This window comes from Trachemys scripta, chromosome 2, assembly GCF_013100865.1.
Source record: "Trachemys scripta elegans isolate TJP31775 chromosome 2, CAS_Tse_1.0, whole genome shotgun sequence".
In the NCBI taxonomy this organism is placed as follows: domain Eukaryota; kingdom Metazoa; phylum Chordata; order Testudines; family Emydidae; genus Trachemys; species Trachemys scripta.
Genome location: NC_048299.1, coordinates 144,519,302 through 144,536,391, shown reverse-complemented (window position 1 = coordinate 144,536,391; position 17,090 = coordinate 144,519,302). Strand labels below are relative to the sequence as shown.

General features: G+C 44.0%; 1 protein-coding gene across 1 annotated transcript in view; it reads right to left on the bottom strand.

The window, feature by feature from the left end:
- Positions 1-1,341: 1,341 nt before the first annotated feature.
- Positions 1,342-17,090, bottom strand: part of TACR1 (tachykinin receptor 1) — a 97,018-nt gene continuing 81,269 nt past the window's right edge. Inside the window, exons 3-5 of the mRNA XM_034761737.1 lie at positions 12,162-12,312; positions 10,804-11,000; positions 1,342-8,190 (exon numbers count right to left, since the gene is read on the bottom strand). Coding sequence (XP_034617628.1) covers positions 7,899-8,190; positions 10,804-11,000; positions 12,162-12,312 — 640 coding nt within the window. The 3' untranslated portion in view covers positions 1,342-7,898. The remainder of the gene's footprint in view (positions 8,191-10,803; positions 11,001-12,161; positions 12,313-17,090) is intronic.

The window sequence follows — 17,090 nt, the reverse complement described above, 5'->3', positions numbered from 1 at the left end:
TTTCGGGCCTTTGTAGACTCTTGTGGAACCTTCCAGACTTTCTGAGACTTTCTGTAAATACAGATTTACAGATCCTAGTGTGCAAATTTATCTTATGTGACTGGGATAAATCATGCATCAAAGTTGTGAAATGGGCTACAAATGCAATAAAAAATAAGGTATTTTAAAGTTTAACAAATGGGGGGGGGGGCGCCAAAGACCCTCTTTGCCTGGGGTGCCATTTGGTTTAGGGCCAGCCCTGGTTGTGGTCCCATTTTTAGAAGTAACTGTAAGAATACGTATCATGATACAAGCACAGAAGTGACCATACTAGCAGGAGGACGATATATTCATGCCAAGCCGGGATAGATTGCCAGGAGCATGTCCGATGTGCTTGAGAAGGCTACAGAAGCTTAAGCAGGCTTGAGTGATGCAGTGAGTTCAGTGATGCCTTCCCCCATGAAACCTGAGAGCTGATTAGCATCACGGTATTAACATTTTAATGGAATCACCTGCGACGCGAAGGACCAGATTCAGCCCCGGCATAAATAGACGCAACTGTTGTTGAAGTCTATGGGAATTGTCCCTACTCGCACTAGGGCTGGATTTGGTCCTGTATTTATATTGCATCTTAGCAGTGTTACTCTTTCGTTTGTGTAAGTCCCCAATCCGGCAAAGCCCTTAAGCTCATGTGTAACTTTAAGCACGTGAGTTGTCCTATTGGTCTCAGGCACTTGCTTATATGCTCTGTCAGGTCTTATACGTCTAAGCTTGTTGGTGCTACATAATTGAAAATAATTGTGTTGTTACAGGATACTACTGCCAGAAGGGTCTTCCCAGTTGTCCTACGTAAGCTCTTCATGTAAAGAAAGGAGCTGGTAAGTACATTCCATTTAAAAATGTTAGATGTGTTGCACTTAATGGAATGTTGATCTGCTCTCATATGGTGGTTACCCTGATTCCCTTCCCCTAGCTGTTCATCGGTTACAGTAAGTAATGACAGATGTGTCATTACTCCTTGGGACTCTGTGAGTTCTGCAGCATCTCCTTTTGCTCTTGTGTATCCCCTTCGTTCAAACCCAGAGAGAATACCTCTCACCCACCCACCTTTCCAGTTCTTGACTGGCATTGCCAACAACCCCCACGCAGCTAAAATCACTGTTTATCCAGCAGCCGGTTTGCAACACAGCCTCACGAAATAAACATTTATTTATGAAAATATGTTTTGACTTAACAGTAAACAAAATCAACATTTTTTTTGTTTTACATAGACATTACCACAGAATGCACGTCATACAATACTGTAATCATTAGCTGGACCATGAATTGAACATCACAAGCCATTGGTACATCGCACTGTGATTTTTTTTTTTTTCTTAATGTATCATATTGCACAGAATTAGAATCACTTTGTCCAGGGCTGAAAGCTTAGACTCAGTTTCATTCTGGCCTTAAAGGCGATAGTGTATCATGATCATCTAGTCTGACCTCTTACCCATTGCAGGCCACAGAACAACACCCACCCACTCCTGTAATAGGCCCATAACCTCTGGCTGAGTTACTGAAGTCCTCAAATCTTGATTTAAAGACTTCAAATTACAGAGAATGCACCATTTACTCTAGTTCAAACCAGCAAGTGACCCATGCCCCACACTTCAGAGGAAGGCAAAAAAACAAAACAAAACCCCAGTCTCTCAGGGAAAGCCAGGTATGATCTTTTACCTTTCTCCAGCTGTTGTGTTCAGATTTATAACCCCCTTCTCCAGGGCATCATGAAGCTCAATCTAGAGGTTTTACTGTGATTCAGCCATCTGTGTGCAAACCATTTCAGATAGTTTAAAATACTGGCCTGTGGATTTTGTGAATGGACTGACAAGGTGATAAATCTTTTGAGTCTTGGACTGTGACACTCTTTATATAGGGTGTGGGGCGGGGAAATCATGAACATGACATTAAAAGATTTGAGTATGGAGGCCTCTCTCTAACGACAGGAAGAAGATTGAATCTTGTAGAATAGGTCCATGAAGCCCACTGTGGTTATAAAATCCTGCAAGATTACTCTAGCTAAGAGGCAACTGTGCTTTCCCAGCTCAGAGCCTTGTGGGCAGTTTGCCAAGAGCTAGTGGCTTCACCTATGTTGCATAAATGTAGCAGACTGCAGACACTCCTCTTCCATACAGGAATGGGACCTGTTGGGACAGCATGGTAGAAACTCTAATGCCTCAAGATGAGCCAAGCAGCTGGTTTTGGATCATTGTGTGGCTGGTAATGGTAGTTGGAAGACCATGATAGCTCTGTGCACTGGACAGGATGATCTCTGGCTAAGTGCATTTCTCTTGCATGGACCACAAGTGAAGGCAGTTTGGGTTACACCTATCACTTGAGCTACCCCATTTCCCATCTCTGCAAACTTATTTTAGACTGTGGCAAATAAAACAGAGCTAATAATTTTCTTCTTGCTGTATGTGTGTTGATTACTGACAATAACGTGGCAAGTGTCTGGGGATACATAGGGAAGAATGTGTTAGTGAGTTGGTACAGCCCACAGTCGGGGCTAAAAGATCTAATCAGCTTTGTGTGGGAACTCCAGTTAAGGGTCAGTCCATTGGCCTATCTGAAGCCACCAGAGACAGCCAGCTAAAGCAAATGCACCGTGTTCCGGAGTGGTTCTGCAGACATTGGTTTTGACGCTCTGAAATGACGTCCGTATATCATGAGGTTGTGACTTTTTGCTTCACTTTGGCATTGTGATTTGTATGTCCATCTTGTTGGGCCTCTGTGTGTGAGGACTGGCTGTGAAGACCAGCCCCTGAACTCCACGAATCTGGCCTATTGTACTTATCTATTTTAGGGCCCAGGCAAGACAGGGGAACCAGGTTCAAGGTACAAGTGCTACCAATTTTCAGCACCAGTCTGTCATCAGATGCACAACTGGATACCATACGCCAGCCCTTACAGGGATGGGACTCATTATACCTGTTCCCAAAAGAGAATATTTTAGATGCTGATTTCAGTTTTGGGGTGTTCAGACACCGTATTTTGGTTTGGTTCCTCTACAAAAATATAGGGGTTGCTTGAAAACCTAGGTTTGGTTTGCAGAAATCCCCTCCCCTTCCCAATGTTTTGGCGTGGTTTGAGGTGTTTTGGAGTCAAGTCTGCTTGACAGCCTTAGATTTTGAATAAATTAGAAAAAGCTGTATTTGTCCTGACACTCCAGTGTGTAGCGTGCTTAATTAGTAAATATACTGCTGTTTATTGTACTCGTGCATCTCTTCGCTGTCCCAGAAGAGAACATGCAGCTCCCATTAATGTTGGTGGGAGTAATATGTATGGGTAACAAGGGAGGAATAGATCTCCTATGTGACTATCTCAGAATATTATTATTCAGCATTGCAGAAAGCCCGGAAAGAAATCACCATGCTTTGGAATTGGATTTCTGATAAAAGAAGCGAAAGTAAACCTGAAACAGATAAAGCCCAAGGACTCTGCACTACAGTTACACTATTTGAAAGGAAAGGTATAATAGTATTGAGACTCACAGTGTATTTGCAGGGGGGCGGAGGAGGTTCCCTATGTCTCTTTCATGAGCTCTTCAATCAGCGTAGAAGATTTACATGCCAATATCCCTATCTTATTGCACAAGAGGGTCCTCTGAGCTAGGTAACTTGTTGCATACATGTACGTACATCGTATTTATTTCTAATAGATGTGGACCTGAACCAAAAGGCGAACTCCAGATCCTAATTCTATAGTGTCTCTACAACAGGCTGAGGCCAACCCCCTAATGGAAATAACCTTCCATTTTTGGGAAAGTTTGGCTCTGGACTCCCTTTAGCTTTTAACTATGCCCATTTTATACTGAACATTTTGGTTTTTACTAACCCAGTCCCCACTGAATAGAAATAAATACCATTGGTGGCTTAGTCTTTGGAAATGTCCTAGTCATTGGGCCAAATCCTGAGCTGGTCTAAATGCTTGAGGCTCCATTGAAGTAATTGGCATTATACCCATTTACAGCACTTAAGCATCTGGCCCACTTTATTTCAAGAGACAGATAAAACCATTTTTCAAATGATCAGTTGGATGCTGCAGGATGCCTCATTTTAATATTCTGACCCTGCACCTATGGGTATAGTTTACACACACGTTAATAAGAGTGACCCCCTGACCTAACCTTGTAAACCAGTCAAAACTCTTTGTAAACAGTTACAGCATACGTATTTTGATGATTGTGTGTTCCATCATTTTTAATTTCGTCACAAAAACTGTAACGTTATTTACTACTTTCTCACTGCGTTATTACTTCAAGTAAAAACACTTAAGTATGAACGGAGTTGCTTGTAAAGTTGTACAGTATGAACAAGAAGTATCTTATACTGTGAATTATGGCGACTTCATTAACCCTATACATGTCCTTAGGGCTCTCCCATCTTTAACATATTGTGGTGGTTATAAACTTACTATAAGTAGGCCACTGATAAAAGAAACCAATAATTCTTGTTCTCCTTGTGTGCCTTGTAAGTATGGAGGAATGTAGGGTGGTTAGGTGTGTGTGGTTGTTTTTTTTTTTTTGTTTTTTTTATTTTAAGGTCAACCTGTAGCTACCAGTCCAGCACAAATTTTGTGTATATAACGCTGGGAGTATAAGCCAAACCTTGCTTGCCTTACTCATGTATGTACTCATGTAGAGCTTTACTTTGAATCATTTGGTTTTACTTGGATTTAACATTTCTTTTGGGACTGCTTGTCTGAATAAGTCAACCAGCATTTCGCTCTGAACTGGCATAAAAATGCACTCCTGCTTTTACAGCACATTCTTAATGCAGTGCAGCGCTGATAAATTTTGCAAAAAAAGGGTATTATCAAACATCCATTTAAAAACCTCCAATCAGATAAATTCCACAGAACTTTGTCAGAGCAAAAACTCATGGCTTGCAACATAAACTACGTTGTTACTATCCCACTAAGGTATTTCAGTTTACCGGGCTCATGCTGTGCATTGGGTACTTGAATGTTGTACGACAGCGTGATACCAAGTAGTGTAAATATAGGGTCAGGCTTCAAGCAGTGGGTCTGAAGTCTGCATGTAAAAAAAAAAAAAAAAAATCCTCTCCTCCAAAATCCATCTGTGACCCTTCCTTTTTTCCCACATCATGCAAGCTACTAGAAAATTATTTGAAGAATAAGGCGGCGGTAGCAGGAAAACAAGTGTGAGATCTTGTCCCACGAGACAGGAAGCATGAGAGATCGTCTCACGCAAGCCTTGGATGAAAGGAGACATTGATAGTATATGGGAGGTGGTACTGTAGCAAGTCTATACATGAAGTGTGGCACCCTATAACCTTATAGGGTCATCACAATAAAGAATGGCAGGCTGATATGATATCCAGAAGAGCTGTTTTCCAGAGGCAGTACTTAGCAGAATGTAGACTAAAAAAGTATATCCTGGCTTTTGCCAGTTCTACCTAGCAATAACCATTGGAGAAATCTGTGAACTTACTACTGGTATCCTTATTTAAATTAAATAAAGGTATTTCTACCATCTATAAAAACAGTTTGGGATTGGGATTTATTTAACAGCTGTATCTTCCTGTGGTCAGTTCACAGGCTGCATAATAAAGTACCGCCCAAATTTAATCTCTGACTTAATTTCATACATTTCAGGGGATTTCACCAAAGGATAGGCACCCCACAGTTAGACCCACCCAGGTATCTGCAATGTATTTCAGTCTCTTACAACCAATCAGAGTTTTACAAGCTGCAACTACAGTAGAACCTCAGAGTTATGAACACCTCGGGAATGGAGGTTGGTCATAACTCTGCAAAGTTCATAACTCTGAACAAAACATTATGGTGGTTCTTTCAAAAGTTTACAACTGAACATTGACACAATAGAGCTTTGAAACTATACTGTGCAGAAGGAAAATACTGATTTCCCTTTATTATAGTAGTTTACATTTAACACAGTACTATACTGTATTTGCTTTTTGTGTGTGTGTTTGGTTGGGGGTTTTTTTGGTCTATGCTGCTGCCTGATTGCGTACTTGCAGTTCCAAATGAAATGTGTGGTTGACTGGTCAGTTCATAACTCTGAGGTTCTACAGTAATGGTGTTGAAATGCAAGGCATACACTGGAAAGCATCTTCCACAATAGAAGTATATCACTTCCTTTTTAGTAGGTTTTGTTTTTGTAAACGTGTTAGACATTCCTTTTTAGCTTTCAGTTACATCAGATATTTGTATTCGATAATACATGATATTCTTTCCTCTTAAGCCCTGATTCCATGCTTATTTACAAAATTACTTTCCGCTGGCATTGTTAAACCTAATCTGACTACATGCACTATCTACTGCTACCTCTGTCATTATCCCTGGTATAGCCCCACATGCACACTGATGAGGTTTCATTCATTCAAAAGATGCCTTTTGCCATCAATACTGTCCAATTGCATGTGTTGGAGACAGATGTCTCTTGGCACTCTCCTACTGCTCTCGTGTCCCAAATGAAGCATAGTCAGGCCTGTTCAGCACTTACTAGGAAACATCCAAGGAAAACCCAGGTCATGTATAGGACCAGTACCCAAGCATGTTTTGAGGGGCTTGGGAGGGGGGGTGCACTGCTGATGGTATAGAGCCTGTTTGCAAACTATATTTATTTCCTGACAATTAGGGCTAACCCAGACATTTTGTTTCTTGTTGTATTTCCCTTTATATACTAAGAATAATTTGGTGGGTGTTGGGGGTGGTTGGGTTAAAAAGGGAAGAACGTAGTAGTGAATTTTGTATTGTGCGTCTCTTGGACTATCCAGATAATGATGATAGACGCCACAAACCCCATATAGAATTTTAAACAAAGGCATTTCCAAGCTCTAGAGTGTCAAATTAGCTTTGGGTAGGAATTTAGAGTGAGGCCAATGGGTTGAGGTGTATCTGAAAGCCCCCAGAGCCAGCCAGCTAGAGCAAACACCTGAAGTTCTGGCTTGGTTCTGTAGTCCTAGATCTTGAAGTCTTTGCATCATGAGGTTAGGATCATGCAAAGAGTTGAATCTAGGAGACCCAGAGGAAATCAAAGGTTGTGCTAGAACCTTTTTGCGGTAAGAGCAAAAGAAGCTGAACAGGTCACATGGTCAATTTTAACTTGAATCCAGTAAACTCTGCTGACTACACTACAGATAGGATCCTTGGGAGAAGGAGGAGTATACCTTGACAGAAAGCTGAGTAGTGGAGAATAAAAAGAGAGGCATGGTAGCAATAAACCTCAAGAGCTCAATCTTTCCTTCACCAAAAGAACTGAAATCCTCTGTGTTTAACATACCATGTGCAAGAGAGGCAGCCTTTGCTGTAGTGTTGTCTACTAAGCTGGTGGAGGTGTATTGGTTGTTTCATAAGTCACCAGCCCTATCTTCCTCTTTTGATACCATTTCTCCATTTTGCTAATCAGCAACAAGTGAATGGCAAGTCAGGGAGGAGATATGACAACAAAAATAGTGGGGAAAGGAAATGGGGAAAAAGCCCCCCCGGTGGAAATTTATATTGCATTCAGACACCGATCAATGGCGGAGCATAGCTTGAGAATGAACAGTAGCACTGAAGGCCAGGTTCTGATACCTACCATCTTTTTTTTCTGTAATGCTGTGTCATAAATTAAGATCTACTTTCAGTGAACAGCATCGGTTAAGCATTCAGCCCAGCAAACGACTGCAAGATACCATAGAGAGAGAAGATATTGTCGATGTTAATTGATGCAATTACACTGGGTCAGACAGACACACTGTTGAGAGGTGGCTACTGTCGCAACCAAGGCATAGCATCTTCATCAGGAAAAGGTGAATACAGGCACACCTGGATATATGGTTAATGGAGACCTGGGGCGTAGGTATAAGCAATATTTTCTGACCCTTGCTCAGTTGGATGGCAGCTTAGGAGAGCGTGTTGGAATAGAAGCTGAAGCTTTCGGAGACGGTTTTAGAGTCACTGCGGGAGGAGCCGTTGGATGTCATATCCACGGACAGGCGCTTAATTTTGTTGCTCTCTTCAATGTCTTCCTCAGTGTTGCCGGTGACGGAGGATACAGTTGTCTCAATCCGGCTGACCTTATACATGCTGCTCTGGGTCTGGAGGTACCTGGCAGACTTCATTTCCAGCCCTTCATATTCCCTAGCATTGATGAGAGGGCACCACCGGAAAGCGTGCTTAAAGCCAATGCGGAATCTGAGGAGACAGCCAAGTGCAGGGATGTTAGGCCTAGCATGTGCTGAGCTGGTTACAGAACGTTTTCAGTGCAATCCATAGGAGGAGTCACCCAGCATATGCATTGATGCAAAAAGTGTGACCAACTCTCAATCCTTAATACCCCTATCGTCCAGTATTCTGTTCACTAGACCATGCTGCCTCATTCTGTTCCCAGCTCTGCTGCTGACTCACCATGTGATCTTTAAGTCCCTTCCCTTCTGTGTCTCGGTTTACCCTTCTGTAAAGTGGGCATTGGGATATCAGAGAATCCTAAAAATGTTGGGTTGGAAGGGCCCTCGAGAGGTCATCCAGTCCATCCCCCCTGCACTGAGGCACTTTGAAGTAAACCTAGACCATCCTGGACAGGTGTTTGTCCAACCTGTTCTTAAATGCGGCCAATGGTGGGGATTCCACAGTTTCCCTTGGAAGCCTATTCCGGCACTTAACTACCCTTTGAGTTAGAAAGCTTTTCCTAATATCTAACCCAAATCTTCCTTGTTGAAGATTAAGCCCATTTAGGGTGACCAGATATCTCGATTTTTTTTTTTTATAGGGACAATCCTGATTTTGGGGCCTTTCTTATATAGGCTCCTATAACCCCGCCACCCAGTCCCGATTTTTCACACTTGCTGTCTGGTCACCCTAAGCCCATTACTTCTTGCCTTACCTTCAGTGGACATGGAGAACAATTGATCACTGTCCTCTTTACAACAGCCCTTAGCATATTTGAAGACTGTTATCTGGTCCCACCCCAGTTTGCTTTTCTCAAGCTAAAATGCTCAGTTTTTTAACCTTTCCTCATAGTTCAGGTTTTCTGAACCTTTGTTCATTTTTGTTGCTCTTGTCTGGACTCTCTCTGTACAGTTCACCCACATTTTTCCTAAAGTGCGGTGCCCAGAACTGGACACAGTACTCCAGTTGAGATCTCACCAATGCCGACCAGACCTGGACAATTCTCCTGTGTCTTACATGCGACACTCACTCCTGTTAATATACCCCTGCTAATAGTCAATCCACCATCACTGCCTTGCTATTATACTTGGTAAAAGAGAGAGGCTTGCAAAACTCTTTTGCAATTGGGGCATATAACCGACTAATTCATTCAGAACAAGTTTTCATTTACCCAGTCCCTCTTCGCATTTCAAATTCTTATTTCCAAGGGTAGAGCCCTTGATGGCCTTTATGCATCCATTTACATAGTAATATTGATTTAAGGGCTTTACCAATGTTTTATGTGTTTCTCGCCAAGTTTAGATTGCAAACTCTTGGGAGCCTGAAGTGTGCCATACTAAATTTGCATGAACCTATGACATTATATACAAGTTTAACATTGGATCAAATCCTGAAAACTTTACTCCATCCAAATACCCACTTGAGCCACAGGAGTTTAACCGACTAGACACTTCAGGATTGGCCCAGTTTTATAATCTTGTATCTGCTAGAACAGTAACAATTTTATTTAAATGCACTTACATGTGTGTCTATATAAAGCAGGGATTATAACTATGGTGGGAGGGTAGGATCGGTATAATCTATTAACCCAGAGGCTGCCACTCATGCCATGGTGATGGGTCCCTTTACAAATACCCTCTTACTGCCCATCTGGGTCTGTATCTCATTCCAGGTATACTGCTGCTATCTCCTTTCTGGGCATGGATTAGAGCCTGCTGATATTTGTTGGTATTTTTGCAAAATATTTCAAAACTGGATTGCTTTGTTTTGAAATTTCAGGAATTAAGATTTGCCTAAAGATTGTTTGACAGGAAAATGTTTCATTTTGAATGTTGGGGTTGCCCCCTTTAACTTTTCTTCTTCCTTCTTGCCCCTGGAAAAGTAGGGGATAAGGAAGAGAAAGTGGGGAACAGCCAAGCACTTTTTCACCCCCATGGAGAAAAATGGAAAGTGTTTCTTTTTAAAGGAAAAACAAATTGTCAAAATGAGAACTTATTTCATGCTGAACTTTTTTCATTTAAGAAAATACAAGCTGACAATCATTAAAGCGATTTGCTTATGCCCCCCCTTTTTTTTAACTGAATAAAGATTGGATATACCCCAGCTCTCGCAGAGATTTTCATCTAACTAAGATGGGGAGTGCCGTTATTCTCCACTAGACTGCACTATTGGATCCCAGAGGAGCTATAAGAAATGTATACGCTGGCGAGTCTGATCTACAGTGTCTGCTGTAGCCCTGTTGACAAGGGAAAACTGTGCTGGAAAGAGCTTGGAGTTTTTATTTGACTTTGGCTGCCTAAAGCCTTTGAAAATGTAATGCCTGATTATTCAGAGGTGCTCAATACCTGCAGTTCCCATTGACTTCTGATGAAGATGTAGGTGCTCAGTACTTGGGAAAAATCAGCCCCTTAATTTAAGAAACTGTGGGAGGGAGAAGCCTTGGTGTAGCTGTTAATTTGGTACGCTCCGGCTGTAGGTAAACCCAAACAATTTTCTGAGTAATTTTAACAGCCACCCCAATGTGTTAGCTCCCTGCTAAGCTGCAACTCATCACCATGTCTAGGGTCCTCTTCTGTACCCGAACCATCCCCCACACTTTCCCTTTATTGCACTCAGTCAGTAGCCAAGCTCATAACTCACCTGTCATTGAGGCAGCAGTAGATAATTGGGTTATACATGGTGGAGCTCATGGCCAGCCACATGACTGCTAAGTAGACCTGCTGGATAAACTTCTCCTGGTACCAATCGGGGTTAAAAAAATGCAAGAGGAAGTAGATGTGGTAGGGCAGCCAGCAGACAGCAAACGTGCACACCACAACAATCATCATCTTCACCACCTGTATGAGAGTGAGACCTGGTTATAGCAGAAGTTTACACTGTACCCTTTGAGCAAAGCATACCTAATAGAACTGAAGTCAGTGTGAGCAACTATGGGGGAGAATGGTGGGGTGGCCCTCCTGGGAAGAGAAGTCCTCTGTTTATCCACAGGAAAACAGATAGGCAAGGCAGAGATGTGCTTCAACTCTGCCGTGGAAGGAACCACTTCAAGGAGTAAGTAGTGGTCTTCTTCATTCAACCCTTGGTCTTTCTATTGTGATTTTCAACCAGGGGAGCCAATTATTTTTGTTGTGAGAATGGTGGGGGTTTTGGATACCTGTTTTTAGGAAATGGATTGAACCCAAACATATTGGGTGGCAGATGACAGAACAAGAAGCAATGGTCTCAAGTTGCAGTGGGGGAGGTCTAGGTTGGAAATTAGGAAACACTATTTCACTAGGAGGGTGGTGAAGCACTGGAATGGGTTACCTAGGGAGGTGGTGGAATCTCCATCCTTAGAGGTTTTTAAGGCCCGGCCTGACAAAGCCTTGGCTGGGATGATTTAGTTGGTGTTGGTCTTGCTTTGAGCAGGGGGTTGGACTAGATGACCTCCTGAGGTCTCTTCCAATTCTAATAGTCTATGATTTCCTCTCCTCCTCCTTGCCCTATATTAATGACTTTTGGCCACTGCTGTCAGGGACTGGATTTGAAATGATGGCTCTGTCCCGAGCGTGATCCCATTACCAGTTATCTGAGCCATTGAGTCTCTCCAAAATATAATACACACCTTAATTTGAATTCGGTATTAGAGCACTCAGCGCCACATTGTTAAAAATTTACCTCTCCTGTTTTTGCGCCTGAGTTTTTGGGTATCCAGCTGGCATCTGGTTGGACCTGATTTTTCAAAGGCGCTGAGCAACTGCAGCTCCCATTGATTTCATCTGTACTTGAAAGTCTCAACCCTTTTAAAAATCAGGACTCTGGGTGTCAAGTTGTGCACCCCAAAAAAAAGACATCCAAAGTTGATGGCCTCTGTTGAAAAGTTTGGCCACTGTGTATATGTTATGTTCCATTTAAAGAATGGCTGAGAGAGAGTAAATAACCATAGACCCAAGTTTGTTCAATTGCCTTTGCACACCCACTCCCCAATCATTCTGCCATGAGGTCGGAAAGCTGCTTACCTTTCGCTTGGCGGACACTTGCTCATGGTAGCGGTCAGAAGAATCGCCGGGTATCTCGCTAGCCCACAGAGTGATGCCAACCACCGTGTAGGCACATCCTATCACCAGGAGCGGCAGGATGTAGATCAGCACAGTCACGCAGAAATGATACCTGAAAGTTTGTCATGGTAAAATGCTGTTGAGTGCACAGAAAAACATGCAGGATATTTCGGGTCTGATTCTCAGACGTGCTGAGCACTAGCAATTCTCATTGATGTCAACAGGATTTGTGAGTGCTCAATACTGCTGGAATGTCTGGCCATCGGCTTTCAGCAAAGCATTCGGCACCCTCGTGAAAACATTGCACGAAAAATGTTAAGGCTGGGTGTAGTGTAGCACCCAGATCACTGAGATAATTGAGTGACAGAGAAGTTTGCAGGCTTAACTGGAATCAGTTAACCCAGGGGTAGGCAACCTATGGCACGCGTGCTGAAGGCGGCACGCGAGCTGATTTTCAGTGGCACTCACACTGCCCGGGTCCTGGCCACCGGTCCGGGGGGCTCTGCATTTTAATATAATTTTAAATGAAGCTTCTTAAACATTTTAAAAACCTTATTTACTTTACATACAACAATAGTTTAGTTATATATTATAGACTTATAGTAAGAGACCTTCTAAAAACATTAAACTATTACTGGCACGTGAAACCTTAAATTAGAGTGAATAAATGAAGACTCGGCACACCACTTCTGAAAGGTTGCCAACCCCTGAGTTAGCTTATTGTGAGAGGGATTGCTGATGTTTGTGGGACAGTGATTAGCCCAATAAGGGGAAAACCCAATTGGCAAGAACTGGAAGTAAAAGGGGAGCTCAGAGAGTCAGCTGGGTGTGGTAGAAAAAGCTGGGTGCCGTGCTTCTCCTGACACATGCCTTTCCTGTGTTCTGCAGTGCCTGGAATCTGGAGGTTAAAGGTATAGAATCACAGAACATTAGGGTTGGAAGTGACCTCAGGAGGTCATCTAGTCCAACCCCCTGCTTAAAGCAGGACCAATCCCCAACTAAATCATCCGAGCCAGGACTTTATCAAGCCAGGCCTTAAAAACCTCTACAGATGGAGATTCCACCACCTCCCTAGGGAACCCATTCCAGTGCTTCACCACCTTCCTAGTGAAATTGTGTTTCCTAATATCCAACCTAGACCTCCCCCACTGCAACTTCAGACCATTGCCCCCTGTTCTGTCATCTGCCACCACTGAGAACAGCCGAGCTCCATCCTCTTTGGAACCCTCCTTCAGGTAGCTGAAGGCTGCTATCAAATCCCCCCTCACTCTTCTCTTCTGCAGACTAAATAACCCCAGTTCCCTCAGCCTCTCCTCATAAGTCATGTGCCCCAGCCCCCTAATCAGTTTTGTTGCCCTCTGCTGGACTCTTTCCAATTTGTCCATATCCCTTCCAGTGGCGTAGCCAGCTTCTGAGTGCAGGGGGAGCAACCATAAAAAAGGTGCTCCTCCTCTGGCCACACACCCCTTGGCTCCTCCTCCGGCCGCTCCGCGCCCCGCCCCCAGGCTCCTCTGGCCACGCTGCTTCCTTCTCCAGGGGGCTGGAGGGAGCGGAGCAGTGGGGCGGGCAGCAGCTGGCGAGATCCCCTCTCCCCGGCAACTTTCTGCTTCCCCGGGCAGCCCAGCATTTCTTTCAAAAGCGGCGCCTGCCGGGCCGCCGCTGGGCTCCTGCAGGCAAGGCGGGGGGGCAGGGGCAGCATGGCCGGACTCCGGAGGAGCCATTTGGGGGGGTGGCGGGCGCGGCCGGAAGAGCGAAGCGGCCGGGCTCCTCGGCCATCGCACCCCACGCTCAGCGCTGCCGCCTCCTGCGGCAGCTCAGGGCTCGGCGGCCGAGCGCTCCGCAGCTGGCGGGCAGATCCCCTCTCCCCGGTAGCTTCCTGCTTCCCTCGGCCCGGAAGCAGGAAACTGCCAGGGAGAAGGGATCTGCCCGCCAGCTGTGGAGTTCTCGGCCGCCGCGCCCTGAGCCACCGCAGAAGGTGGCGGCGATGTTGGGGCCGCGTGGGGCGCTATGGCCGAGGAGCCGGCCCCTTCGCTCCTCTGGCCGCGCCCGCCGCCCCCCCAATGGCTCCTCCGGAGTCCAGCCGTGCTGCCTCCCCACTTGCCTGCAGGACTCCAGCGGGGTCCTGGCAGGCACCCCTTTTGAAAAATGAACTGAGGGGAAGCAGCTGCTTCCCCTGAACCCCCCTAGCTACGCTACTGATCCCTTCTGTAGTGGGGGGACCAAAACTGGATGCAATACTCCAGGTGTGGCCTCACCAGTGCCGAATAGAGTGTGTATGTTGTGAGTTAGAGACCACTCAAATGGGCCAGGCAGTGTGGTGCATTGGGTAGATGAGGGAGTGCTTTGTGACAGCCTACTTTAAACTACCTGTTAGTTTGCTTCCTCCACCTGTTGGATCTTTTCATACACCTTGAAGACTGGGCTTTTCAAAACCACTCGAGAGAATTAGGCTTCCAGTTCCCACTGAAATCCAATGCCCTTTTGACAATCCCGGACACACATTCTTTGGGATGGAGGCTGTCTCTTTACTTAATTTCTGTGCTTGGGGCCACTAGATGTGAGCAGTCTACAAATCAGTGTAGTCTCCAGAGTCCAGTCAATTTCTTTTCTCAGCTGCAGCTAATCTCCAGACCTCCTGAAGTCTATTATTGTTGGGGCATCCTCCTGAGCTGTGATTTTTTTTTTTAAAGCAGTGAATCATGAGCTGCTTCTAGAGCTGACACTGCTTCATGTCATCATCATTTTATTGAAGAGAGATCCTATTATCCCATACAAATAAAGGGCTTCACACCCCAGCCGGCTATCAATCAGGCCATCCCCATCCCCGATGGGAACACACACAGAGCCAGCCTGAATAAGCATCTGTCCAGAAAGGAGATCTCCATCCCCGTGCCTGCTATCGTTCTTGCTGTCAAAATGTTACAAGTGGCATCCATGCGAACATTTGAGTGAGCTCACAAGCAGAACTGGAACGTTGCTGCCTGTTTTCAGTTCCCCATGGAAGCAATGCCACGTTCCGTGCTGAACTGAGTTGCTGTGTTTTAGTTGTGACTGACATTAGCACCTTTCCAAGAAAAAGGAAAGAATGCACTTTACAAGCTGTGTTCTAATTGGACACGGCACATCCTTCCCTAGAACGCAGAATCCTATTTGTCTTTGCACCTTCCTCCATACAGCACCTTCTTCCTGAAACCCCATTCTCTGATCCAGTCTACCAGAGCTCCCCTTCAGTCCCACAGGCAATTCTGGTATTTCAAAATCTGGTTTTGTCCCAAATCGGAACAAAGTCAAAAATCTCAATTTTTTTTTTTTTCAAAATGAAATATTCCAAAAAGTTTTGCATTGACTGACCAACACATTTCATTTTGACGTTTATAATTTATAGTCAAAATGTAATGTACCATAATTCAAAACAAAACATTTCATTGACTTTCCATGAAAATGTTAATAAAATGATGCATTCTCATGAAACATTTTGGTTGTGTGGAATCAGCATTTTTCAACAGAAAACTGTTCCATTGGAAAAAAATTTGACCAGCTCTATCTCTTACAAAAAGCCTATAAAGCCCATCCCTCACCCAGCCTTCCCTACACAGAGGTTTAGCTAATCCACAGATGACCTCAAAACACTGTACATTCCAAATTTGAAAGAAGTTTTTAAAACATGGCCCCAGACTTTGACTTATTCTCTTCTACAATTCACTTACCTACGGGGGACTGAGCTAGTTATCAAGTCACTTGAAACAGAATGTGGTGGTTTCTTTAGGCCAAGCTTGGTATAAAGGGAAATAAACACTGAGCTATAAAACATGCGTCTGACGAAGTGGGTATTCACCCACAAAAGCTTATGCTCCAGTACTTCTGTTAGTCTATAAGGTGCCACAGGACTCTCTGTCGCTTTGAGCTATAAGAGAACTCAGTGTAGAGATAGGGTTTAACATTATTCTTTGTTACAGTAGCAACTAACATTGGTACTTCATTGTGCTAGGTGCTATACATACACATAGTAAGATGCAGCCCTGGTCCTGAGGAGCTTACGATCTAAATACACATCAGGGAGAAAGGAAGACTTATCCCCATTTTAAAGGTAGGGAACTGAGGTATAGAGATACCAGGTAACTTACTCAAGACCACATAAGAGCCAGGATCTGAATCCACATTTCCTGAACTGCAGTCCAATGCCTTAGCCACAAGATCATGCTTCCTCTATAGGACACAGAGGAAAATTCAACCAGCTTTTTTTTTTTTTTTAAACCTGTGTTAGTAATCTGTAACCATCCGTTTCCTGATTGCTGTGTATCCCCAAACTCTGGTGAAATTCAGATCTGTACTTTGCTGCTTGGGGTGAAATTTTCAGAAGTGCCTATGCTAATTAGGAGCCTGTGGTATACAAGGACTATGTTGGAACTACAAGCTTTAAAGGCAGAGGGTTTTCCTGTTCCTGCTTCAAGGCTCTGTAGGGAAGCAGGCAATTATCAAAGGCAGTCTTCAGAAAAGCCAGCCTCGAGTAAGACTGGGTTAGTTGTGGCTCTCTGTTTTAAGGAGTAGCCTGTTTTGTGTGTCTCTGTTTTGGGGTTCTTGTGTGTTTGGGTTCTGAATTCCAAGAAATAAAGGAGTGTTATGTTGCAGCTTTCCAGCAAGAATATTTTTAATCTAAGTTCTCTTTGTGTATGCCATGAACATAACAGAGCTCTTACGCCCCATTTTCAAAAATTACTTAGTGAAATTTTGCTTCTGGTTCCTCTTCTAGTTTACAGTTGGTGCAAGATGCTTCTCCCCACAAGAGTTTCCCAAATGCTCTGCTGTGCTTACAATGGTTGCAGTTTCCTGCCTTCTAACATTGTTCCTCTCATGCCTTCAAGAGCAAAATCATATATTTGGACAGCAAAG